This window comes from Leptidea sinapis, chromosome 20, assembly GCF_905404315.1.
Source record: "Leptidea sinapis chromosome 20, ilLepSina1.1, whole genome shotgun sequence".
In the NCBI taxonomy this organism is placed as follows: domain Eukaryota; kingdom Metazoa; phylum Arthropoda; class Insecta; order Lepidoptera; family Pieridae; genus Leptidea; species Leptidea sinapis.
In genome coordinates, this window is record NC_066284.1 from 9,065,224 (window position 1) to 9,092,302 (window position 27,079).

A 27,079-nucleotide genomic window follows, 5' to 3' on the forward strand; every position below is an offset into this window, starting at 1 on the left:
AATTCCGTGGCCATCTGGAGGGCAAAGCCAAATTGGCTTCAAAGAAACTGGGCGTCATTAATAGAGCACGGCAATACTTCAAGCCGGCCCACATTCTAGCGCTGTACAAAGCGCAGGTCCGGCCACACATGGAGTGAATGAATGAACTTCCTTGTGCGGTGTTTCCGGAACGATACGACATGGGTACCTTCAAAAAAAGCGCGTACACCTTCCTTAAAGGCCGGCAACGCTCCTGTGATTCCTCTGGTGTTGCAAGAGAGTATGGGCGGCGGTGATCACTTAACAACAGGTGACCCGTACGCTCGTTTGTCCTCCTATTCCATAAAAAAAAAAAAAAACTTCAAAGCCATCGTTGCAGGATTTTTAACGTAGAATAGCACGAGGAATAAATAATTTTAATGATTTTTGCTTTGTTAAGCCAAAGAATTATAACTTCTTACGTGCATACATAAGTACATACACACTTTTTTTTAATTAAGATGCAGTTTAATACCCATATAATATCATGTGTCATTGAGGTAAGAGGTCGGTAGATCGAATCGAGGCGGACCTCCTGCCATAGCCTTCAAGGTTATTTTTTTTATAAGAGAAACCAAAACCCTTGCGCCCGTCTAAGGTAGTGTTACTGAAGGTATTGCCAGATTAGGAAAATAAAACTGCATATTGTTTAAAAATAACGTAAGTTTATTACATTTAATGAAATAAAAATATAATATAAACCTTTCTGTTACATGTTAACGGAGTGGTTGTGGTCTGAGAGGTGAACTAGTATAATATTAGTTCCAACAAAACAACTGTAGCCTGTTCCTTGTCATGCCCAAACAACGTAATATTTTCTAAATATGCGCAGATTTCTCAATTGATTATTTTCGTTTTGACAAAGTGTTTATTGTTATGTAAGAAAAGTAACGAACTAAAGTTTAAGTACCAGTTAAAGTATTTTTGATATGCGCTATTTCCATTATTTGTTTTCCGTACATTTGTTTCCATAATTTCACAAAATACAAATCGCATATTTAAAAAATACCAAACTCGATGAAACTACTTAATGATTTATGTACACGAAAGTCAAAACAACTGCTGTGCGAACGTAACCAAAGCTAGGTCGACTCAAAGCTCGAAAAAACTACTAAAAACATCCAAAAAATTCCGCCGACCTAACCTTGAAAAACTAACAAATTTTCTGTTATCACCTTATACCAAAATATATTATTATGGCTTGAGTTACATATAATTTAGAACATATACACGTCTATATTTATTTTATATGTTATCTTTTCGTGTTTAAAACTATTTTATAACCTAGACTTAACATTAAGACGATTGCAACACTTTCAGAATCGCAACATGTCATATGAAGAGATCTTTTTATATTTTTGTAACGTTCTTTCAATTATTACTCTTTATGAAGGCACGCGGCCAGGCTTTTGAAGTCATCCCGAATCGAGTCATACTCATATCGCTACTAAAACAAGTGAAAATAAAATCATTTTTAATTATTAGTAAATAACAGTTAGCACTACAAAAAGAACATTACAAAACATGTGCGACCGGGGGTCAATGTCATTTTGACATAAGCATCATTAGTGTGTACTCATGGCTATTTATTACTTCGTCAAAGATAAAACAGCTCCACAGAGCCAAAATAAGTATACAACGGAAAGGGAAGACAGCGTTCACATACACAAACTAGATGTGTTTAAAATAAAAATATCTATAAGCAAAATAGCAATTGTTATACTAAGTACAGATAACATATACATTTTTCTCAACCTCGATAGACAAATAACTCATGAATGACACCAACCACAGAGTATATTTAAATAATTCGTTACATAGACACCATAAGTCCTGTTTTCAAATTGTGATTCCTTGGTCTGCATACCATATAGTTCATATTATGTATTGCTATAAAAATATGTCAGGTCGAGGGAGATGGACATAGAAAAAATCATGACACATCATTAAAAAATTAACACTAATAAAAATTAAATACCTATGAGATATACTGATGACTTCAGTCCGCGATTACGGGCCATTACAGGTGTGAACAACATTGTAAAAACCAACGCAGGAAAATAACTAAGTACAATCTTCGAGGGAACACATTTTAATTTAAAATTTTTAATCGAATTTATGAAATTATTATTTTTAGCAGTGATAGTGATATGATAATATTACTACGACAGTCATATCAAAAGTTATGTAACGTTTTATTTTCCCTGAGAAAGCAGGTAAACTCGCTTGATTCCGGAACGCGATTGCGAATATTTTTGACCTGTTTTGAACGAGTACATACAAAACCTAAATAAAACCGAAGGTCACGAAATAAACTGATTATTAGGTATTTAAGTAAAGCAAAAAAAAACGCGCTGAAAAAATTTAGTTCCGCTTGTGTCAAACATGTGATTCTTGATTGACAAGTCTGTTCACACCTTTATAGATATGTAATATTTATGCTATGGGGACAGATTAAAAAGATATTTACAAAATGCGCTCATCGTGCTCGCTCACTTGCAGCCGTGGCATTGCCGGTACTTACAATTACAAGATTAAAATTTTAATAAAACATGTTAGCCTTACGATAATTTAATGATTTATTACGAAAATACATAATTCTCGGATTATACTGAGACAAGACTAAGTTGCAACTAACATACAATACATGAGGATTATCACCTAAAATTTAAACATCTTGACGAGCCTACAACACGCAATCTTGATAACATTAACATTCCTAATCCTACCATAACATCCACCACCAATCAATTTTCATCAAAATTAATTTTGTTGGCTATAAAAATAATTCAAAATTACTATAGCTTGAATTTGTTGAAACATGAAACAAACAATTTTATTTTCACAGTTATAAAATACATATTTTGCGGGTAGTAAAAAAAACTTGTATCCCGTTACAGTCTAACAAGTCCCTTTTCAAGCAATCATCCTTATTTTCAATAAATTGTAACAGCCAAAAATACGGTCTTCTGTATTAACTAACGTAAATGTCGGTACTCTCGAGTAAATCAAAAACTACCGTCTACGACTAGAAGTAAATTTTTGACCATGAGCACGGTCTCACAAGAGTAAGTAAATAAATAGAAAAAGGGTTCATTTTCTTATGAAAGCCGTACACTTCTGATTGATGATGGATCCGATCCAAGCCTTCTACAAATCCCACATCAAGAATCAAGCAATAAAATCAAACTTGAACATTTATCACGCCGTCGATGAGCAGTTCATATTATAACCTAGAATTGGCATTAATGTGGTCCATTTTATGACATTCGTGATTCGAATATGGCATAAAGTCTAGAGAGTAATATTGCATGTGTCGCAACTCTAATTATTAAATTTATACACATGGCAACTTCAAACGTCCGCGTCATGTCGAATTCACTAAATTTGGATCATATAGTTAAACCAGGGCCACACGTATTAGATGGCAGTGTTCATAGAAAAACGATATTTATAAACATCAATTTATTTGAACTAAGTATATGTGGCCCAGATATATTTTAGAAATTTAGCATTAATTTTAAACAACCTACTCTACCCGTTGCACAGTTTGCTCTCTAGGCTCTGGTAAAAAAAACACAAAAAAAGTATTTGCTATCTAGGATGAAGTATTTATTATACTTGCATATGATCGAAATCACAACATACAAAAACTTTTCGGAATAAAAAGGACCTATGTTGAATGTTTTGCCTTAGTAACAGTAATTTAAGTGTCAATTGAGTGTTTCATATAACTCATATGAAGGAACAAGTTGATATGTTATAATATAATTAGGGCTTCGTAATGAACGTAAATCACATAACATAACCTTTCTTACGTACGATATGAAGCTAAAACAATATTATTTACTTTGTAAAACATATTGATAAACTAAAAGCAGCAGCATATTAATACGTGAATAAAGAATTCCACTACATTAGAAATAAAGTGCAACAACGTTAATTATTATCATCGTAATCGGTTTATTATTCAACCTAATCAGTAATAAGTTCACACTATCCCTTAGGGGTGGGACAGACGCCTTAAAGTGACGTTTTCAGAAGACTGTAGTGCCATCTGTTAGTTGGCCCGAAAATGAAAGTTTTGTCAGCTGTCACTCGCTTTGAAACCTTTCAACTTATCTTTATTTGTGTCACTGCCCACTGGTCATAAAATGGCGGCTAGTTCTAGCATTTGCGCATGTATGTAGCTCTCGTGTTCCATTTTGCATATTAATTGCACTACTAAATCTATCCTTTATGTTCTATGTTGTGACAAAATTAAATAACTAACTCTACGCGCAATTTCAACAAGGTAAATTATTGCAATACCTACATTAAAAAGTAGAGTTAGTTATTTAATTGCGTCACAATATTAAAAATGAATTTTATAATTTGGAGCTTATAATAGTTTTTTTTCGGGGCCAATCTCCAGATGGCGCTAGTTTTCAAATAGACAGCTCATAATGAGTAGAGAGGGCTCTCTTTTCCCTATATATTATAATACTCTTTGCTATCCTTCTCGGAACAAACGTCAAGCTTGTCCATCGTAGTCTACTGCTTTTTAATTCGTCTGGGTTATAAAATTGTTTGACACTCTCGGGTGTACGCGCATGGCAAATCCATTTGATACTTCATCCTAGATTAGCTGTATGGGGCCATACATACCCTACGTACAGAGACTAGTATTTGATCATTTATGGAAAGTTTTTTAATTCAAATAGAAGATTTTAATTCAAATTTATTATTTAGATGAGGGTATCGATCAAACAAGGAATAAAAATAAATATTGCTTAACTTTTGCCAATTTTGACATTCATTGTCACTATATATATGCACTATATTCCTTTTTAGTTTAAGAATATCTTTCTCTTCTGTTTAAGAATGCATTTCGTTCAACACAGTTAACTGTGTCGTGTTTGAAAACGTAAAATTATGATAAGCACAATAGTAATCTCTACTTATTTAGTGAAGTGAATAAAATATTTAATTTAACTTATTAAAAAAATACATCACTTCCCCGGACGCCCCAAACTGCAAAAGGCTTAAGACAAAAAATTCAAATTTGAAACAAGAGTCGGAATAATAAAAACATGCGTGATAAATTGGAGGTAGTCTAACCGACATCAAGAAATTTTTTGTCCATAAACCTAACGGGGGTTTTTCTTGTAATCGACAAGTATATTGAAAAAGTTTTTTAAATATTCTTCTTTTTTTGTATTTTGGCTTGAGCTGATGGTCTTGTAACCAATGTTATAAAGACTAAATAGTAAAATAATAATCGGAAATTAGAAAGAGCGATACAAATGATTTAAGTTTTCTTTAGTGTTAATTCCGCCAATATTTGGCGAGACAACACGTCCTGAGGATGGCTCGTGTAGAGGCGAAACACGTGTCGAATTGTTTTAAAAACAAATATTGGCGGAATTAACACTAAAGAAAACTTAAATCATTTGTATAATTATGGATTTCCGCAAAGTAACGCCTAAATCAATAAATTTTCTTAGAAAGAGCGGCCAACGACATAGATATTAGAGCTACGACACATGTTATATAACAACCAACGGTGAGACGGCAGCGAGCGAGCGGAGAGTGTGCGGACGACGTTATAACTCCATGTCGTGGGCCTCATCGTCACTGAACTCCGACATGGAACTCTCTGTATCGCTGGCGGCTCCGTTGGACGGCTTGGTGCCCGACGACGCGGAAGTCGCCCCCATACCTGTTATCGCGTCCTTCTCGAGGAGCGCCTCTTCTGTTGCAAACCGCCGGACATAATCTGAAAGTGTGTGTTAGCATGTGAGGAGATCCGTTGGAGAGTGGCCAGTAAAGTCCCCACGTGCCGGAAGACGTAGCGTTGGTAGGCCCCCACAAGATGGACCGACGATCTGGTCAAGATTTCCGAAGTAGGTTCGATGAAGGCAGCGCAGGACCGATCGTCATGGCGATCTTTGGGGGAGGCCTTTGTCAAGCAGTGGATGTCTTCCGGCCGAAATGGATGTGGCATCGTTCGTAATTTAGTAATGAACATTTATTTCAATAGAATGCTGAATGCTCATAACTAACAGATCCATATCTCTGTTAGTAATGAGCATTCAATAAACCTTATATTATTTATGGTGTATGTGGATGATGCAGCTACTGTACTCAATAACATTTGTATTAATTTACATTTACTTTTTTGACTTACTCGTGTAAGACATTGACTATTTGACGTTTGAGTGTGTTTGTTGCATCATTTTACATATTATATTGTAATTGAAATGATTCGTAAATCGATGTAAATGTAAATCTTGATATAAAAGAGTGGCAATGAGTTTCTTGCTACTTCTTCTCATTAGCTCAACCCTTTACGAAGTAGCGGTAGATTCAATAAGAAAAATTTTTTTTTGACATTCATAAGTGTCATTTCCGTGACCTACGTGAATAAACTGATTTTGATTTGTTTTTTTTTTTTTATGGAATAGGAGGACAAGCGAGCGTACGGGTCACCTGTTGTTAAGTGATCACCGCCGCCCACAATCTCTTGCAACACCAGAGGAATCACAGGAGCGTTGCCGGCCTTTAAGGAAGGTGTACGCGCTTTTTTTGAAGGTACCCATGTCGTATCGTCCCGGAAACACCGCACAAGGAAGCTCATTCCACAGCTTTGTAGTACGTGAAAGAAATCTCCGTGAAAACCGCACTGTGGAGGACCGCCACACATCCAGATGGTGAGGATGATATCCTAACTTGTGGCGTGTCGTGCGAAGGTGGAATTCGGCGGCAGGAATCAGGTTAAACAGCTCTTCGGAACACTCCCCGTGATAAATGCGGTAGAAGACGCACAATGAAGCGAAGAGTTTAAAAAAAAATAGGTTTTATTGTTATTATTAAACTTATGTCGTCGCTGTACTGTCCCGGATGAACACTGTATACATACTACGGTTAATAAAAAAAAAACACTAATAGAGACACGCACCTGAAACTTTCTTCTTGTACTCCTCGGGCTTGTGGAGGTACATAGCGGCCGCGTCGCCATTCAGCGGATCGATGGGGTTTGGGTATGTGAGCAGCTGCGGAAGAAACGACTCGAATATGTTCGACAAATCTGAAATTATAAATAATATTATATAGGTCACTAATAATAAGATATCTATGAGTTTGTAATTTTAGAAACTGGGGGCCGTAATATAGGTACGCGGCTAGGGGAATTCTCTCGAGTGATAAACATTGAATAAAAATCTCAAATATAACTTCTACAAACTCTTTCCGACGTCCTTTAAAACATTGTCAACGAAGTTTGTATATAAAATGTATATAAATAACCAACAAAAAAAAAAAGCAATGAAGAACAACTTTTTTTTATCACGAAATAAATGTAACAGTTTCGGTCCTTTTATCAAATCAAATACGTATAGTTCAAATATTACAGTCCCTTAATAAGAAAAAACTACAGTTAAATTTTGATAAAACGATATCATATACATTTCAATATAACTATCATATTTATTGAATTAGGCGTTACTTTGCGGAAATCCGTAATTATACAAATGATTTAAGTTTTCTTTAGTGTTAATTCCGCCAATTTTTAAACAATTCGACACGTGTTTCGCCTCTACACGAGGCATCGTCAGTCCTAGTAGTAACCTTCCTTTTAAGGAAGGTTAAGGCCTTTAGGTCGGCAACGCTCTTGTGATTCCTCTAGTGTTGCAAGAGAATGTGGGCGGCGGTGATCACTTAACACCAGGTGACCCGTACGCTCGTTTGTCCTCCTATTCCATAAAAAAAAAACCTAATATCATCCAATACTGATTATATACTAATAAACTAAGTATTAATGAAAGAATTATTTATTTTAGTAGTAATTTACATTTTGTGTAGTGAAATAATTAAAATTCACTTGAATATTATGTTCTTTTGCAGCGATTACAATGAATCGCTCATTTATGTAAACAAAACAATAAAAATATCTAAGAAAAATGGCGGGGATTCGAATAACCTACTTTTTTTTACGGCGCGCGACGTTCTGGTAGTGTCGAACGCGCGTAAACGAAAATGTTTTTTTTTTTTAATTCATACAGATACCACGCATCGAGTTATAAGAATGTGGCTGTCTGTTAAAACTCTTTGAGCACGAAGGGATTGAAAAAAAAATTAGGAGTGTTGTTATGAAATTCAGTACAACATTACAACACTCGTTTGGATGATGTAATGGTTATTAGAACATTGGGTGTTTTAATGTTGGCAATAAGCTAACTGTTTCAGAATCTTTAATAGAGGATTTAAAGCATGGGTGTAGATAAAGACATGAAAAAGGGGGCAAGTGCGAGTCGGACTCGCCCATGAAGGGTTCCGTAGTAGCAAGGAACACAATATAAAAGTACTTATGTTTATTACATTAAATTAAATCCAAAATTAGTAGAACATAATATTAAATTAAATCCCAATTTTTTTCATTCTTACTTAAAACAAAAGCGTAATAATAAATGTGACTATCCTGCTCTTATTTCTTTTAATGGTTACTCATTCACTGATGGCTTGGATATTTGCAATCAATTCGCAAATCACTTTTCAAATATGTACATAACGTCAGACAAAATATTAAAAACAGAGCCATCTATTAATACAAATTCCATACATAACTCACAATTAAGTAGTATCAACATAACTAAAATGGATGTTATAAAACAATTAAAAGGCCTTGATGTTAATAAAGGGTCCGGACCAGACGACATACCACCCATATTTGCTAAACGTTGTTCTGTTTTCCTAGCAGAACCGTTATTGCTAATATTTAACAAATCTTTGTGTGACGGTGAATTCCCAAGTATTTGGAAAAGAGCCAGGGTAGTTCCCATATTCAAAAGTGGGGATCGAAAAGACATAGCAAAGTACAGACCAATATGTATTTTATCAATATTTTCTAAAGTTTTTGAAAAATTAATTTGTCCGCTACTAGCATGGTACATGAAACCAGCGATGTCAGAAAACCAGCACGGGTTCATTAAAAAAAGATTAACTATGTCTAATTTAGCCTTCTTTGTGGATGACGTAACAATGGCTCTGGATAATACAGCTCAAGTACATTGTGTTTACGCGGACCTATCAAAGGCGTTTGATGTAGTTGATCACTATATTTTATTAGAGAAACTCCGGAGATACGGTATCTGCAGAATTCTACTTAGCTGGTTTGAGTCGTACTTAACGAATCGCAAAATGAATGTGGTTTTAGGAGGATATCAGTCCCACACATTTGTTGCGACGTCAGGAGTACCACAGGGCTCCAATCTTGGGCCTTGTTATTTGGAATATTCATAAACGATATTATTGAATGTTTCAAGTACTGTCAGTTCCAAATATATGCTGATGACCTAAAGATGTACAGTAAGATTAATGACATATGTGATTCAATTCATATTCAAAGGGACTTGGATAGACTTTCTGATTGGTGCGATCTCAACAATTTAAAATTAAATCACTTGAAATGCAAAAGAATAACCTTCAGCTACAAGACAATATAATTAAAAATTCACTAAAATTGTTGGGATTCATCATCAGGAATACAAAGGCATTTAGAAAGTCTTCTACTAAACTAGCACTTTTTAATTCGCTTGTTCGAAGCAGACTTGAATACTGTTCTATTCCATGGAACCCATATTATAAAATACATAAGAATAGGGTAGAGAGAGTCCAGAAGAAGTTCTTACGGCACCTAGCATACAAGGATAAAATACATAAAAAGGTTAACAAAGCGTCGTCACTGTCTGATCGCAGGGACTTAATTGATCTCTCTTTCCTAAAAAATGTTATAGATGGAGGGGTCGATTGCCCAAATCTGTTGAGTAGGGTTTAATTGGCGGTACCAAAGCGTAATGCTAGGTCACATGTTATCAAAAAACTAACGTTCAGGCCTAGATTAACTAGATCGAACCTAGGCAGATCCGCCTCTTTGTATAGAATAGTTGTCACCTACAACAACTTGGTTAAAAGAGCTGGTATAGATATTTTTCAGCACTCTGCCCCATGTTTTAAAAAAGAAGTCAAAAAAATTCTGAAAGTACTTCAAGATGGTTAGACATTGTTCGTAGTTATTGTTTTATTCTTTAGTTTTTCTTGGTTATTAAGTAAGAACATAGTTATTTTTTTTAATCAGCCTTTTGCTTGTGGCTTTAATTTGTAAAATTTTTTCAAAAATTGTTTTTAAAAGTTTTAGTTTAACAAAGGATGTATATAATACTATTAAGCATGTCGAGTTAGCCTGTAAGTGGAGTATACAACATTATAAAAGAATTTTTAAATGTATCTATATATTTAGATAATTGTATGCACGTTGGCTTCCTAATAAATAAATAAATGTTTTTTATTTTATTTTAGTTCAATCATGAAAAGTAAATTGCGGTTTACAATTTATGCTTATTAAAAAAAACTACTCACTAGATCTCGTTCAAGTGAATTTTCGAATTTTGCATGGTTATGTACATCATATATTTTTTTTAGTTTTATCACTCTTATTTTAGAAGTTTTAGGGGAAGGCACATTTTACGACTTTTGAAGTGTCTACCGCGCGACCTATCCATTAATAGATTTATCCATAGACCATAGTATGGGTTTGATGAAATATTTTTTGAGTTTCAGTTGTATGGGGAACCCCCAAAATTATTCGTGTTTTTTTTCTATTTTTGTGTGAAAATGTTAATGCGGTTCACAGAATACACCTAATTACCAAGTTTCAACAGTATAGTTCTTATAGTGTTGGAAAAAAGTAGCTGTGACATACGGACGGACAGACAGATAGACAGACATGTAGAATCCACAAGGATTCCGTTTTTTGCCAATTGGCTACGGAACCCTAAAAAGCATCAAGCAAGTTTCAATCCTCTTAAACGTGATTATTTAAATGTGTAACACTCGCGTTGATAAAATAAAATACAATTTTCTATCGAGGTCCTATTAGTAATAGCACTAATGGACGTCACGGGTTCACTCACCATAGAGTGCAGTCCAGGCCTGGTTGATGACGTCAAGGCACACGGTGCCCGACACCTCGTCGATGTTGGGGTGGTACACCTTGTTCATGAACCCGATGGACGGCGATTTGAAGGGGTAGTGATCGGGGAGGTGGACGCGAACCCGCCACACGCCTCCCTCGTATGGAGCTGGGAAATTAACATTACATTATTGAAGTGAAGACATCAACAGTGGGAGGCTCCTTTGCACAGGATGCCGGCTAGATTATGGGAACCACAACGGCGCCTATTTCTGCCGTAGTAATGTGTAAACATTACAGACTGTGCTTCGGTCTGAAGGGCGCCGTAGATGTGTAAACATTACAGACTGTGCTTCGGTCTGAAGGGCGCCGTAGCTAGTGAAATTACTGGGCAAATGAGACTAACGAGCGCAGTTGTGGAGCAGCTCAGAAATTTTGGGTTTTTAAAGAATCCTGACCGGCTCTGTATTGTAATTGGCAGGGCGTATCAATTACCATCAGCTGAAGGTCCTGCTTGTCTCGTCCGTTATTTTCATAAAAAAAACTTCTTTAGGCACATTGAGCACTGAATTTTGTGGGTATTAAATGATTATTGTTACACAAAACTGAAAACGAAATTTTACTAACGATGCGGGACTCGAACCCCCCCTCGCGATCCGTGCGAGCGCTCTTTCCAACTGAGCCAACCGTTCGAGTGACGTATCGTTATAAAATCTTGTATGCTTTGTTCAACTCTCAGGTTGTGGCTTCATCTACAGAAACGACTTTATTGTTATTGAAGATTCGTTAGATACTTTTATTTTACAATACTTACGTATATACCTACTTGTTTATATAAAAATTATGTCTCCGTTTTTTTTCTGAGGACGAGCGGGGCTTTTGCTTAAAAGGAGACTCCAACACTAATGTTGTATGTTTTTTACAACAATCAACGATGAAGATAGGTGGAAAAATCTTGTTTGTAATCGTTTATTTCAACAAAACATTACTAATGAACTTTAATAACAGTTAAAAACCGTAGAATAATGGTTAAAGAAAAAGCGACGCCGAATATGAAGATCTTATGTACTTGAACTTTTACCGGTTCGAATTGTTTTTCGGTTTCCAAGCCCTGAAAAGCGGAAAAAAAAAATACTCCATTTCTCACGATAATGTTCGTCGTTTTATGTCCGCCTTATTCTTAGTTGCCTTTACTTAGACTATTTAGTACATCACTAAAGTTCATATTCAAATATTTTCATTCAAAATAGTATTCAAAATCACTTATTGAACGTCAAAAACTACCACCCATTCAAAATAGACAGCCTCAGACCTGAGAAGACGGGCAGGAAACTCAGCGGGCTTATTTTTCATAAAAATATGGATTACAATGTGATATCGTACAATAAACATTTATAATTAAAGAGCCTGAGGGTGTTCGCTTCATTCCTAGTCTGTGGCATCATTAAGAAAATCGTTTATACATCGCCCAATGATTGTAATGCCCATTATGATTGTCACAGTTTCTAGCAAATTCCTCGATGTGCTATATTTAGTAGCGACATATTTTATTAACTCACCAACAAAATTAATTAATTTTCCATAACATCATTTCGGAACACACCTGGTTGGCATTCGCCCTGACGGCCGTTCAGAAACTCATTCCTCTCTCGTATGTGAGAAATGAGAATCGTAATCTCTAAAGTTACGAGTCTACAATTTAGTCTCTCAAAGATAAATTTAAAGAAATACATATAATGACTGTTCATTACCAGTATATTTATGAAAGTTAAATATACGTTCACAAAAATCGTCACCTTTTTGCTCCTAATAGTAATTTTCATTATTATTATTACACTAGAAATAAGGGATTGCTTGTAACTAATTCTAGTAGGCTTCATAAGATACATAATAGCTTTAAGGGTAAATGTATATATATATATATATGTATATATATAGACATGTTTTATAAAAATATGGCTCTGTCGTAAATCCTACTAAACGACAGCTGAATATCTAAGTGATCCGACAGCCTGGGACTAGATTATGATTCTTTTTATAGCAATAGCGATGACAGTACAATATTGTATATTTCATTAAAAAGAGCGCACAAAAAGAATGCTGGGATAGTTTCTTACGCTGCTGCTTCTCTCTCAGAGCGCCATTTGTTGGAATGACATCAAAAACAATTCTACTCTTTACTACTATTTAGTCGACAGACAGAGAATACGAAGTCACGCGTGGCAAGTGTAGGTACCTTTATTATATTTGGCTTGGCACCGACTTCAAAGCTATTAATATGTAGCACATACAAATAATAGTATTTTATTAATATTAAAAATAAGGGTTTGCATAAGAGTTGTATTAAATTAAGTTTTTAGTTATTTGATACTTTTCAGTTTTTGAAGTCGGTTTATTTAAACGTAGTTTTATTTTTTTATTTTTACGTTTTAATGCCAGTTAATTATAATAATCAACCTGAATGAAAACTCCAAAAAAAGCCGTACACAGAAAACAACTATGTCATCCAGGTAGACGAAAATTTTCATATATAAATGTTCATAAAATGAAAACTACTCTGCCAAACTATGTAAAATTTTTATGGGAACAAATGACATCTATTTCACATCAAACAAGAATTACGTAAATCGGATCATAAATCTCAGAGTAATCTGTGTATATACATAAAAAAATACCGATCGGATTGATAACCTCCTCCTTTTTGTAGTCGGTTAAAAACGGCTTTACTCACGGTTTATCGGACTTGGTTCCGACTTCAGTGCGGTGATGTCCCGTCTCAAACTGCGGATTTGCGCTCGCAGTGCGCGGCTTGTGTGCGGAGGGCGAACCTCTGATTTAAAAATATAAATAGTTAAAGTATCAACTTACTTCCAGGCGGACCGAAGAATTTCACGTAGAACTCGTTAAGACCGCCCAGTATCGTGACCTCATGCTTACTCTCAATGCTGTTTAAAATCTGGTTAAAGAAATAATTATATTTATTGATAGCCGCGACTTTGTCCGCGTACACACATGACTTAGCACGTAGTGCTAATGAAAATCGTTGTTTGTTAAGAATTTTTAATATTAAAATCGCAATAGTTTTTAAGATAAGGGCTAAGTTTTTAAGGAGTAAAACTTTAGGACACTTAATTGAAATCTAATCTTGATTCGAGAACAAGTTTAAATCTCTATCATTTTAATAATGTAATCCTATTACTCTAGGATTTGTAGACACTATCCACAAAATATACGCGAAGCCAGATGGTAGATAGGTCCCTAATCTCAAAATTGCCGAGGATTGCGACAGTGGATATCCTTCTAATGAACACATACACAACCGGTGTATTGTAAATTTGCAGTATCGCTCAGTCGAGATATCTACGACAGCGCTGTCTAGATATTACTAGGCCGGCTACGTTATCTAGCGCGGTAGACTGGTACCCTTCGGGGGTAAAATCTTTCATAGTACAGCAGCGGAACTCTCCCACATCGAAAAGCCTTTCGTCGCCTCAAACGACACCTTTGGGCCTGGGACTCCTCTATACTTTAAACTCTAAAGCAATACTTACAAATAAATAATATTAATTAAACTTTAGACGAATGTGCCTTACAAAATAGAAAATATTATAAATAATGCAGAGAATTCTTTCTTGCTTTTATATTTTAAAAAATAAATTTTATTATCTCTTACAAGTTAGTACCGGTTAAAAAAAACTTTATACTGACATCGAAAATACGTTACCTTGTCAGTAAAATGACATCGATAACTCATTAAAAATCAATAGAGAAGTATCCAAAATTTTCTTATTAAACACTCCCATACATTTAGTATGACATTAGTAGATGGGTTACTTTCCTTATTTTAAAAGGTTATTTTAGCTTAGTACTGATATTAAAGGAAACTGTTTATTAATCTAACAAATTAATAAAACTATATTATAATTGAATAACATTAATTTCTGTCAGCACAAAATTTTGTATTCGAAGCAGTTATTCGAAGTTAATGTCCTTGTGTGCGATACAATGACCTTTCTATTAGTCTAAATATCAAAATTTTTGATAATTTTCGTTTGAATTTTAAAAAGTTTTGACGTCATTTTACTAATAAGGTTACGTAGGTATTTTTGATATCAGTTTAACGTATTTTGATATCTGTAATAGTAAATACGCGCCTGGTTACACTATTACATACCCTATAGATTTTTTTAGAAATTAAGGGACGAGACGAGACGAGCAGCTGATGGTATTTGATACACCCTGCCCATTACAATGCAGTGCCGCTCAGGATTCTTGAAAAACCCAAAAACTCTGAGCGGCAATACAATAGCGCTCGTCACCTCGAGACATACGATGTTAAGTCTCATTTGCCCAGTAATTTCACTAGCTACGGCGCCCTTCAGACCGAAACACAGTATTGTTTACACATTACTGCTTCACGGCAGAAATAGACGCCGTTCTATCCGGCATCCTGTGCAAAGGAGCCTCCCACAATAGATTATACGTGTATGAGTCTGGAGCAAGTTATATACATAAAATTGAATCGACAGATTTTTGGAGTTCCGTGGCCGAAGAGAAACCAACTGAAACCCCTACTTGGAGTCTGCTGTCCGTCCAAGCCTGTATCCCATAAGCCTCAATATAGTTAAAGAATACAGATAGCTGTAATTTTGTTTTGCTATAGGAACAAATAATAAAATCCAAGATGGCGTATTCCGAGACGGTTATAAATCTATAAATTATTCGACTTCGCTTAGCATTCTTCCTCACTCACATTCTAATTGCTTTCTATTCTCATACTCGCTGTTGTACCTTTTTTTTATGAAAATAAGGGACAAGACGAGCAGGACGTTCAGCTGATGGTAATTGATACGCCCTGCCCATTACAATGCTATGCCGCTCAGGATTCTTGAAATCCCAAAAATTCTGAGCGGCAATACAATAGCGCTCTTCACCTCGAGACAAACGATGTTAAGTCTCATTTGCCCAGTAATTTCACTAGCTACGGTGCCCTTCAGAACGAAACGCAGTAATGCTTACACAATAAGCTTCACGGCAGAAATAGGCGCCGTTGTGGTACACATAATCTAGCCGGCATCCTGTGCAAAGGAGCCTGGTAAAAACCTACTACGTGTAAAAAAACATAACTAAATTGTTGACAGAGCGAAATTGTAGGTAATTTTTTTGCTGCCTTTCGCTGTAATAACAAGAACAAACCAACACTATAGATTATTTTCTCTAATTCAACAAGGCTTATACTTAATACTGTTACCAGAAACTCTACCTCACGTTTTTAAAATTAAAATTATTATATTTTTAACCGACTTCAAAAAGGAAGGCACCGACTTAAAATCTATCAATATGTAGCACATACAAATAATAGTATTTTATTAATATTAAAGGTAAAGGTTTGCATAAGAGGTGTATTAAATTAAATTTTTAGTTATTTGATACTTTTCAGTTTTGAAGTCGGTTTTTTTCAACGTAGTTTTCTTTTATAATCGCTCATAGCTAAAATGCTCGTATTATACCTATATTCATTTACAGTGTGTGTAGATTGATGCACCTACTATACTCAATAACTCTTGTGTTTTTACTTAATAATTTATATTTTACTTTTTTGACTTACTCGTGTAAGGCTTTGAGTATTTATTGTTGCACCTTTATACATACGACGATCTGTATAGCCGAGTGGTTAGCGATCCCACCTACTAAGCTAGAGGTCCCGGGTTCGAATCCCGGTAGGTGCAAGCATTTATATGATGAATATGGCTGTTTGTTTCCGAGTCATGGATGTTTAAATGAATTTATGTATGTTTAAGTAAGTATATTGTATTAAATATATCATTGTCTTGTAACCCATAACACAGGCTATATATGCTTAACTTGGGGCAAGATAATTTGTGTAAAAAGTGTGTCAATATTATTATTATATTATTAATATTATACATATTATATGATTTAAGAGTGGCAAAGCGTTTCTTGCCACTTCTTGCCATGTAATCTCAGCCTTTTCCGCAGTGGTGGTAAATGTAAAAAGAAAACTTTTTACAATCATAAGTGTCATTTCCTTAACCTACGTTCATAATGAGAATTAGATTTGATTTAAGTATATTGTTTTTCAATCTTTATTTATTTATAGAGTTTGATCACAGTGTGAACATGCCACCCTCATAGTGATACAAATGAAAAAAAAAACACATTTTATATTATCTCCTAAATCTAACTTAACCAACTTATAAATTATACTCTTAGCTTTCTCCGAAAGGGGGAAAGCCATTATTAGATTACATGCTTTAGTATAAAAATTAAGAGCTTACAAAGTTATTGTGCCTGAATAGTTTTGTTTGCATCTAATAGAAAAACTCCCCGAAAATCTAAAAGGCATAAAAGGCATTTATATTCTCAAAATTGATTCCTTTAGAATTATTTTTGATGTCATTTCTAATAACTACTAGATACTACTACCGCTTCGGAAACAAATGGCGCTCCGAGAGAGAAGAAGCGGCGCAAGAAACTCTCCTAGCATTCTTTTTTTGAGCTCTTTTCAATAGAACAAAGCGTTGTCTTTCTATTTTATACGTTCTTTGTTAATAACTGCATCAGAATATTCGAGCTGTTCAACTAATTGTTAGTCAACCGTGATAATTGCGATTAGTTTATCTTGGACCTATAAGGAATGGTTTGAGTTACAACGTATTAACATACAATAGGGACAAAGTTTTATAATTAATGATCCGATGAAATACTTAGCACTGCTTCTACAACTAGAGAAATGTATTCGCGTTTGCAAACCTCGAATCATCTTACGGCCGTTCCCCATATACTATCTACAGATAGAGATAAATTACTACCTTCTACTGTCAGTAAGTAGCTGTCAATAATCTGAAGCTGTCGAAAAATTATGTGGTAATTAAACCGGAAGGGAGACATCGGAAATCCTGTGTGAAACTCGTTCGAACTTATTGAAATGGTCTTTCTATAATTACCTTTCTATGGTTTTTAATGGTTATATTCCGCGTTGTAGTGGCGCTGTTATGAGTCAGATATTATGCGCGGACTTCATTATCTTAACGACAATGTAACATAACGTAACAAACATATACTATGAACTACTCGAGAACCTTCTCCTTTGCAAAAAGAAAAAGTTTCGACTGTCTTTCGGTGGCAGTTGCCTTACCGTTCCCAATATACTATCTACAGATAGAGATAAATTACTACCTTCTACTGTTCAGTAATTAGCTGTCCCAATATACTGGATAAGTCATTCTTATTGCCTTATATTGGGACGCGTGAATTGCAATTTCCATACAAACTTCTATCGCTGGTAAGCTATACGTCGTCCCATTGACAGACAGCGTGTACGGATACGGTGAGTTACTGTCGATAAGTTTATTGGGTCAGAAAAGTCAACGATAGTTACGATTTTTATGTAAGCGATAGACTGAATATTGAGAACGGCCGTTAATGTCGTCAGGTCTTGAACGAAAGCATCATTCGCATTAAATCCGCGCGGGCTGTTTAAACTGCTAAACTTTTTCTAAATTTTATATTTAATAAAAACAATTATATTTATACACTTTTACACAAATTATCTTGCTCCAAACGGTACGAGACATCAATATATTTAATCTATATATATAAAAATGAATTGCTGATCGTTAGTCTCGCTAAAACTCGCGAACGGCTGGACCGATTGGGCTAATTTTGGTCTTGAATTATTTGTGGAAGTCCAGAGAAGGTTTAAAAGCTCTAAACCTTTAAACATAATAGTTTAAAATGAATATATAATTAGAATTTTTAAATATTTCTAATTTTCTAAGGAGGTAAAAAATAAACTTCCTTAAAACACGGGTAATACACTTAAAAAAAGGATTCCTTTTGTTTGTTTTAAGTTTATTTTATACAAAAGTTTAGGTCTTTTATTTATCGATTGAGGCAGTAGGAAGTCTGCCGGGTCAGCTAGTACAAAATACTTGCTTAAACATACATAAATCCTACTAATATTATAAATGTGAAAGTTTGTATGTCTGGATGTAGGTTTGAACTTCTTTAACACAAAATCTACTGAATAGATTTTGATGAAACTTTACAATAATATAGCTTACACACCAGAATAACAAATAGGCTATAATTTTTAAAACTATAGTGTGAATTATACAGAATATAAAAGAAGTGTGATTGTTACTAATGAATACAACTAGCGCCATCTCTTATCAACTAGCAAGCAAAAGATCAATACAATTTATATGACAAAACAACGTTTGCCGGGTCAGCTAGTACCTACATATAAATATCCATGACTCGGAAACAAACATCCATATTTATCATATAAATTATTGCAATTACCGGGATTTGAACCCGGAACCTCTAGTTTAGTAGTCGGGATTACTAACCATTCATTTTTTGTTTTATTTGCATCGGGCATTGCATTAATTAATTTAATGGAAAGAACAACCTTTACTTTGGTTCGAATACGAATTTCTGCCTGCTTCGTTTGTGATGATTATTTTTTCAGTTTCTTTGAAATAAGATCCTATTTGATACAAATTGTTGGAAAGCTAAGAAAACGGCTATTAACATAATCTGCAAGCCAAGTATCATAACATATTTTTTTGTTTTTACGGCATTTTAGTGGAAAAAAATCTAAAAAAATATTGAAATGATATCGTTTTTCGCCTCGCGTTTTTAAATTTGGATCGATAATTATTGTAGTTTTAATATTGATGAATAACCAGTGTGTGTGTTAGTGTTTAATCGTTTTTATAAATAATGAGGTTGAAGAATTGATTCTTTTTTAAATAAAATTTTTACTAACATTTTGATGGCAATCGTTTAGAAACAGGACAACAGGACTTCTCATGGTTCACCGATAAATTCAAAATGGAGAATAAAGCTAGGGCGCTGTGGAGAACGAACTTGGTTTAATAAATCCAGTAAAAAGCTGGGGAAAGTCGCCCCAATCTTTCAAGTAAAAGTAAACAGCATTCTGGAAAGCGCAGAAAACAACCAAACACTATAAATAAAATACATTCACTCTGACAGACAACCAGCGGATTTAGCTCTAGGTATCAAAATTTTTCAAAAACTGTAGTGTCGCCCCAACACACCAGAACTGGAATGTTAGGCATTGAAATAGCTGGTGAATAAGCAAGGGCAGTAGCCAGAGCATTAGTGTGCTGTCCTATTAGTGCCTAAGAAACACCCTGAAGAACCGATGTCAACAGGAAGCATTTAACGCTGAGGAAAATTAACATGTTTAAGCTAAATCATTGCTGTACCAGTGCTGATTAACGGCCGTTTTCAATAACCTATCGCCGTCTAATGACAAGATCTTATCTATCCATAGTTATCTATATATATAAAAATGAATTGCTGCTCGTTAGTCTCGCTAAAACTCGAGAACGGCTGGACCGATTTGGCTAATTTTGGTCTTGAATTATTTGTGGAAGTCCAGGGAAGGTTTAAAAGGTGAATAAATATGAAAGTGTTCGGATTTAAATAGAAAACAACAATTTTCTTTTTCCTTTGATGTGTCCCCCGTCGGCCGATATTTGTTTTGTATGGACGTATTTTCTATTAGAGAATTTATTGACGCACGGTTTGACAGTTCTGCTGTGAAACAATTTCATTACAACAACAGGGTGCATATTTTACGAAATAATTCTTGATGTTATGAAATATTATTGACAAATTCATAAAAAACATTATTTTATTTATTATATACAGAACAACGTCTGTAGGGTCAGCTAGTGTTCAATATAGTTATAGTCCAATGCTTTATGTCGATTTGTCTACCTCTAGTAAGATAACCTAGGGATAGATAGGTTATTGAAAACGGCCGTTAGGTATTCAACAAGGGAATCGAGGCCCTATCAATGGACGAGACAAACCTATGCATACTTCTCAGATTGCTAAATGGGCACTGTCGCCTAAAAAATCTAAGTGGAGACGGATTCAAAATGAAAAAAAACTTGCAGATTTTCCTTTGAGGCCGACGAAACGCCTCTGCATCTCTGCGATTACGGCTATAATAATTTTTTTATAAGCAAACATACTAATAACGGCCGTTCCCAATATGCAGTCTATCTCTTACTTGAAATAAAAATCGTAACTATCGTTGGCTTTTCTGTCCCAATAAACTTATCGACGGTAACTGACCTTATTCGTACACGCTGTCTGTCAATGGGACGACGTATAGCTTACCAGCGATAGAAGTTTGTATGGAAATTTCAATTCACCCGTCCCAATATAAGGCGATAAGAATGACTTATCCGGTATATTGGGAACGGCCGTAAGGCAACTGCCACCGAAAGACAGTCGAAACTTTTTCTTTTTGCAAAAAAAGAAGGTTCTCGAGTAGTTCATAGTATAATATGTGTGTTACGTTATGTTACATTGTCGTTAAGATAATGAAGTCCGCGCATAATAACTGACTCATAACAGCGCCATTACAACGCGGAATATAACCATTAAAAACCATAGAAAGGTAATTTATAGAAAGACCATTCCAATATGTTCAAACGAGTTTCAATTAGGACTTCCGATGTCTCCCTTCCGATTTAATTACCACATCATTTTCAACGGTCATTTTTGCTAGAACCCTTTGGTTTCAGTTTTAATATAACCAGTGGAATTGGTTGAATAGCTCTATGGAACACTATCATCATATATGTTTTATAATTCAATTTATAACGGGAAATGATCGTTTCAAGTGATAATACAACAATTTTGATAAGATTTCTTATCAAGCATGACAATATGTGGGAAATAGTACCTAAGTAGGTTTTGTAAATATTGAGACATGCTATAAAAACAGCTGTTACTACTTTAAAATATTATATTTGATTATAACCATGTTGGTTTTCAATCAGCTCTTCTCTGACCTGGCACAAATTGTGAGCTAGGAATTCGCCGAAGAACTAGATAACTTGACTACGCTTCGGAGAGCGTCAATTTTATGGTTAAAAAAAAGCTCTCTTCTTCTTTTCGCGTTCTCGCCCATGATGGGTTCCATTGCAGCAAGTAACATGATATAAATGTTATTTAGAAAGGAAAATTATATTAAATTATTTAAATGGAAAAGGCAACAAATCTTTGCTCAAAATCATACAGTGCAAATGAGCTCTCATCATTTATACGTATTAAAAAAACTATAAATATAATCAAATAATCACCTCGTTACATTTAACGATTACATCCTGTATAATATGGTTGGCTTCTACCACTTACAACAAACCTTGTTAATTGAAGTTATAACCCTTTTGGTGCGTTAGGGAAGAGTTATCGTGAATTTTTACGATGCACGCGCACACTGAGAATCAAATTCGACACGCTGTCGTTAGTTGGTCAACGTGACCATTTGTATCATAGCTAGCTAGCTACTATAAGCCTCATGTAACTCATATATTGTGTCGTCTACATATCCCTAAATGTAATAGAGACATGAGACATGCACCTATACCGCGATCGTTGGCATCTTTCAACGAGCTCTTGGACAACAGGTTGCCTTGTTTCTGAACTATTAAGTTACGCGGAGAGCATTCAAATTGTACAATTCATTCGATTATTCTTTAATATTTTTTTTTGTTTGTCAATTTTCCTTTTTTGTGTTACGCCTTATTAGTGTAAGTGGCATTGTCGTGCTAATTGTACAATTTTTTTTTTATGGAACAGGAGGACAAACGAACGTACGGGTCACCTGATGTTAAGTGATCACCGCCGCCCACATTCTCTTGCAACACCAGAGGAATCACAAGAGCGTTGCCGGCCTTTAAGGAAGGTGTACGCGCTTTTTTTGAAGGTACCCATATCGTATCGTCCCGGAAACACCGCACAAGGAAGCTCATTCCACAGCTTTGTAGTACGTGGAAGAAAGCTCCTTGAAAACCGCACTGTGGAGGACCGCCACACATCCAGATGGTGGGGATGATACCCTAATTTGTGGCGTGTCGTGCGAAGGTGGAATTCGGCGGCAGGAATCAGGTTGAACAGCTATGATGATATTTGCTGTTCTGATTAAAAACAGCAAATATCATCATACCGAACCACAACCAAAGGGCAAGAAATTTAAAATTGTATAAGTTGTAAAATATTTTTTTTAACTCTTTCTAATTGCATAATAATAATTACTATTAGTTATTTAACTAAATAATGCGGTATTATAACATTTTAATTGGCTGTATTTAATACCTTTTTACAATATTGTTCTGAATACAAACGTAAATTAGCACGAGGATTAAATTTTTTTAAGGATTTGATGCATATTTTTGTATACGCTATTCTTTACCTTCATCGGTGGCAGAAAATCATTTCGATATGAGCCATGAATATTTAACATGTATTTTTCTATCAATGTTAAGTTGTGATAATTCTTAAAATAAATTAATTCCTCTTTAATTGTTACTTTAGGTCTTATCGAAACACTAGCTGACCCGGCAAACGTTGTTTTGCCATATAAAGTATAATTCACGCGATAGTTTTATAAGTAATAAAATATTGCCTATATTATAGCCTGTACATCATTTTGTTCTATTGTCAATAGTTTTTGCAGAGCACGCAAAAATAGGTTTTCGATTTTACACCTTGTGTTACAAAATAGCAATTTTATTACGGATCCCTAATTTTGAAAAAAAACATAGCCTATAGCCTTCCTCGATAAATGGACTACCCAACACTGAAAGAATCATTCAAATCGGACCAGTAGTACCAGAGATTAGCGCGTTCAAACAAACAAACACTGCAGCTTTATAATATTAGTATAGATTTGCCCTATACTTCCCTAGGGGGCAAAAAAATAGGGGAGTGTCGTAAGTGGCAACTAAGTGTGCGCATTAAATTCTACGAAACCCTCATTTGTTGTATCACCGATTCTCCGACCAAAATCTTATGCCAAGCCAGGCCACATTCTAGCGCTCTACAAAGCGCAGATCCGGCCATATTTGGAGTATTACTTTCATATCTGGTCTGGTCTCCCCAGTATCAGCTCGAAACATTTCACTGCAATGCAAAACTGCTCGAATTGTCGGGTCTTCCAGTGCTTTTTTAACGGCTAGATCACGTCTTTTCGTTGCGTAAATACGTCGCTCATTGTATCTTCTACCGCATTTATCAAGGCAAGTGTTCTGATGAGCTGCTTGCCGTCAACACGCCACAAACTATTCAAATTTCATCTTAATCCTCACTATTTGTATATGTGGCGTCCTTCTACATTGGAGTGTCATGGAACACTCTTGTCCGTACAGCCAAACTATCGAATAGACGTCCGTGCGCGGTGTTTTTCACGACATTACGGTATGGGCACACCCTCCTAGAAGGCAGGCATTGATCCTGTGATTCCTCTGTTGTTGCAGAGGAATGTGGGCGGCGGGTATCTTTTAGGATCAGGTGGTACACTCGTTTGTCCCCCTTTTCCGTAAAACGAACAAGCTTGCATTGTTGCTGAGTAATGAATAATATCTTTATATTTTTATCATAACAGATATTATTACCGTCAGGAAAACATAATATGATCTACCAAGGCTCAATCTATGAGCTAAACAGGTTTATTGAATGATAATAATAATATTATAACGTCACTTGATTAAACGACAAATTCTATAAAATTTCGAGATTATTTTACTTTCATTGGTTTATCTTGCTATACAAACACTGCTTCCTTACAAACAATGGCCAACAATAGGTACTTAATTATGAAGTCATAAAAATAATAAGTTGCTGAAACTAATAACAAGTGCCAGCTGCTGGGTATTTTCTTTTATTGCTTCATTGTCCAGCACATATTTACATATTGAATCAACCTCAACTGTTGGAAGATTCTAAGAAATTCGTTCTTGAGTATTTGAAATTGAGATTGTGATAGCACAGTCCTCAAAGTCTCATAATGGGACCTGCTTAAATAAGTCCAGTTTAACGGTAAGATGACAGGTTCGTGTGTTCACTGCTAAAAACTATCCCTTTGTGATATCTTCTCCAGCAACATTCAATTCCACAGTCGCTTGTAAGATTAGATAAACCGGCTCCACAAATGCTTGGTGTGCTAAGGTGAAGCAGAACTTCACTTCAAGCATCCACCTGCAAGTGTTATAATAAGTAGTTTGCGCAAATTAGGTCTCACATGGAGTGCTGTTCTAACCTCTGGGCCATACCGAGTACCAGCTTCTTTCATTTGATCAAATACAAAATAAATAGAACATTGGTGTACAATTCTATTCTGCACTCATTCTTCTCCTCCCAGACCAAGTATTTATTATAATTAGTAAGCTTTAGAAAAACTAACAGGTATAATAATTTAGAGCATAATATTTTTTTATCAGTTAAAATTTCATTCATATTTAAATTGTGTTTAATAATGTCATATAATATTTTTATGTATATATGTATATTTATACATATAAAACACATAATATACAGAAATTTATATAGATAAACATAATTCCCACCAAATTTTACAACATAGCTTATCAGCTAGTGATAACCTAACTCTGAACTCCAAAAAGGATCATTAACCTGTAATTTTTCTTGATTAGTTGACCACAATATTTTTATTTTAAATATAAATAGTACATTTTACATTTGAGATTCATTGTTATAATCTGGTCAGAGAACTCTTACAAAAAAGATATTATATTACAAGTACCATTAAAATTAACTATGTTTGACTAATATTGTAATTGGTATAATTTCAGATACCTATTGATAATTTCTTTGTAATATTACTATAATAGATAGAAAACAAAAGGTTAAGTCAATTAAAAATATAAATCTATTTAAAATTGAAAAAATTCTATTCTTATAATCAAGTAGGTATATTTAAAAATTAATTAATATTTTTCTTTCACTGTTTTTTGGTTTGAGCTGATCCTTCATTGCCAATGCTCTCAATAAATAAAAAAAAAACACCCTTCAACAATTAAAAACAGCACAAAAAACATAAAATGCTCCTCTGTATGTGTGGCTGTTTAGGTTAATAGTAAAGCTATTATTTGTACCTACAGTAATTATTACCAGTTAACAAAGAAAACATAACACAAAGCTAAACAGATATCATTAGTGTTTCTCATCAAAATAAAGTGGAGTTGGCACAATACCAGCTTTTTGTCTACTATACAAATTAAAATATTTTTCAAAGTGTAGAAATGGTTTAAAGCAGTACATAATTAATTACTTGGACAGTTTAAATGAACTATGAAATTAAATATATTGAGATACCAAAGAACTAAAACAACAGGCGTAATGTGTAGGTATTAAAATGTGTAATATTATACATTCTAATGATATTATTTCGTTTTTTTTTCTATTACACATTTGCATTATTATTATATCGTGCATTTCGTTACGTATGGTCACCCATTGGTGAAGATAAGCAACATAGTGCGCAATAAAGACCATGGCCTACATACAAATTACGAAATACAATTCAGAAACACGGAAGAACACTTATTATGCGTTTTATATATAGATATGTCAACGGACCTACACAAAGTGACAAAGAGTTTACGATACTCCCTTTAATCCCTACGGAATACAGAAGACTCCGTTAGATGACCACAAAAACATATTGATGAATTAGAAACAACTAAACGTTAACTTATAAATATAATTAATGATCTGTATCGATTTTTGTATAGGGTCGTGACAATCAGCTGATGGCCCTTTATCTACCTACTTATTTACATGAAGGACCAAGTAGGTACCAAAGTAGTGGGTGCTTTCAATAGGACATAACAAAGGATACAGTTTTATGACGTCCGTGTCCATACGACGTTTCCCAGCGCTCGGGGACGACATCTTCGTGATCTATTGGAGAATAAACCACTGTATCGAACACGAACACTGCACAAACACTCTCGACACAGCGAGAACAAAAAATTCGTCCACCAGCAACAGTCAGAAAAATAACATTGTAGAAAAACAATGGTCCGAGCCAAAGACAATAGAGTACAAATATAGACTACAAATCAAAAGACAACTTGTAGACTCGATTGACAATATTGTGTAATATCTATATGTGTGAGAAATCTGTTAATTTTCCATTGTATCAATGCATCATCAAAGCTTGCATGTAGCCGTTAGAACAAATATTAATTTAAAACTTTCAGCAATCTATTTTTTCTGGGACTAGCAAGAGATCAT

General features: G+C 34.8%; 1 protein-coding gene across 1 annotated transcript; it reads right to left on the reverse strand.

Annotated features, from left to right (window-relative positions):
- Positions 1–2,573: 2,573 nt before the first annotated feature.
- Positions 2,574–26,858, reverse strand: LOC126970200 (ubiquitin-conjugating enzyme E2 H). Its single transcript, XM_050815984.1, has 5 exons — positions 26,682–26,858; positions 13,835–13,911; positions 10,968–11,135; positions 6,959–7,087; positions 2,574–5,776 (listed from the first exon to the last, which is right to left on the reverse strand). Exons 1-5 carry the CDS (start codon positions 26,732–26,734, stop codon positions 5,604–5,606), a joined length of 600 nt encoding a protein of 199 aa, XP_050671941.1. The 5' UTR covers positions 26,735–26,858; the 3' UTR covers positions 2,574–5,603.
- Positions 26,859–27,079: the final 221 nt, after the last annotated feature.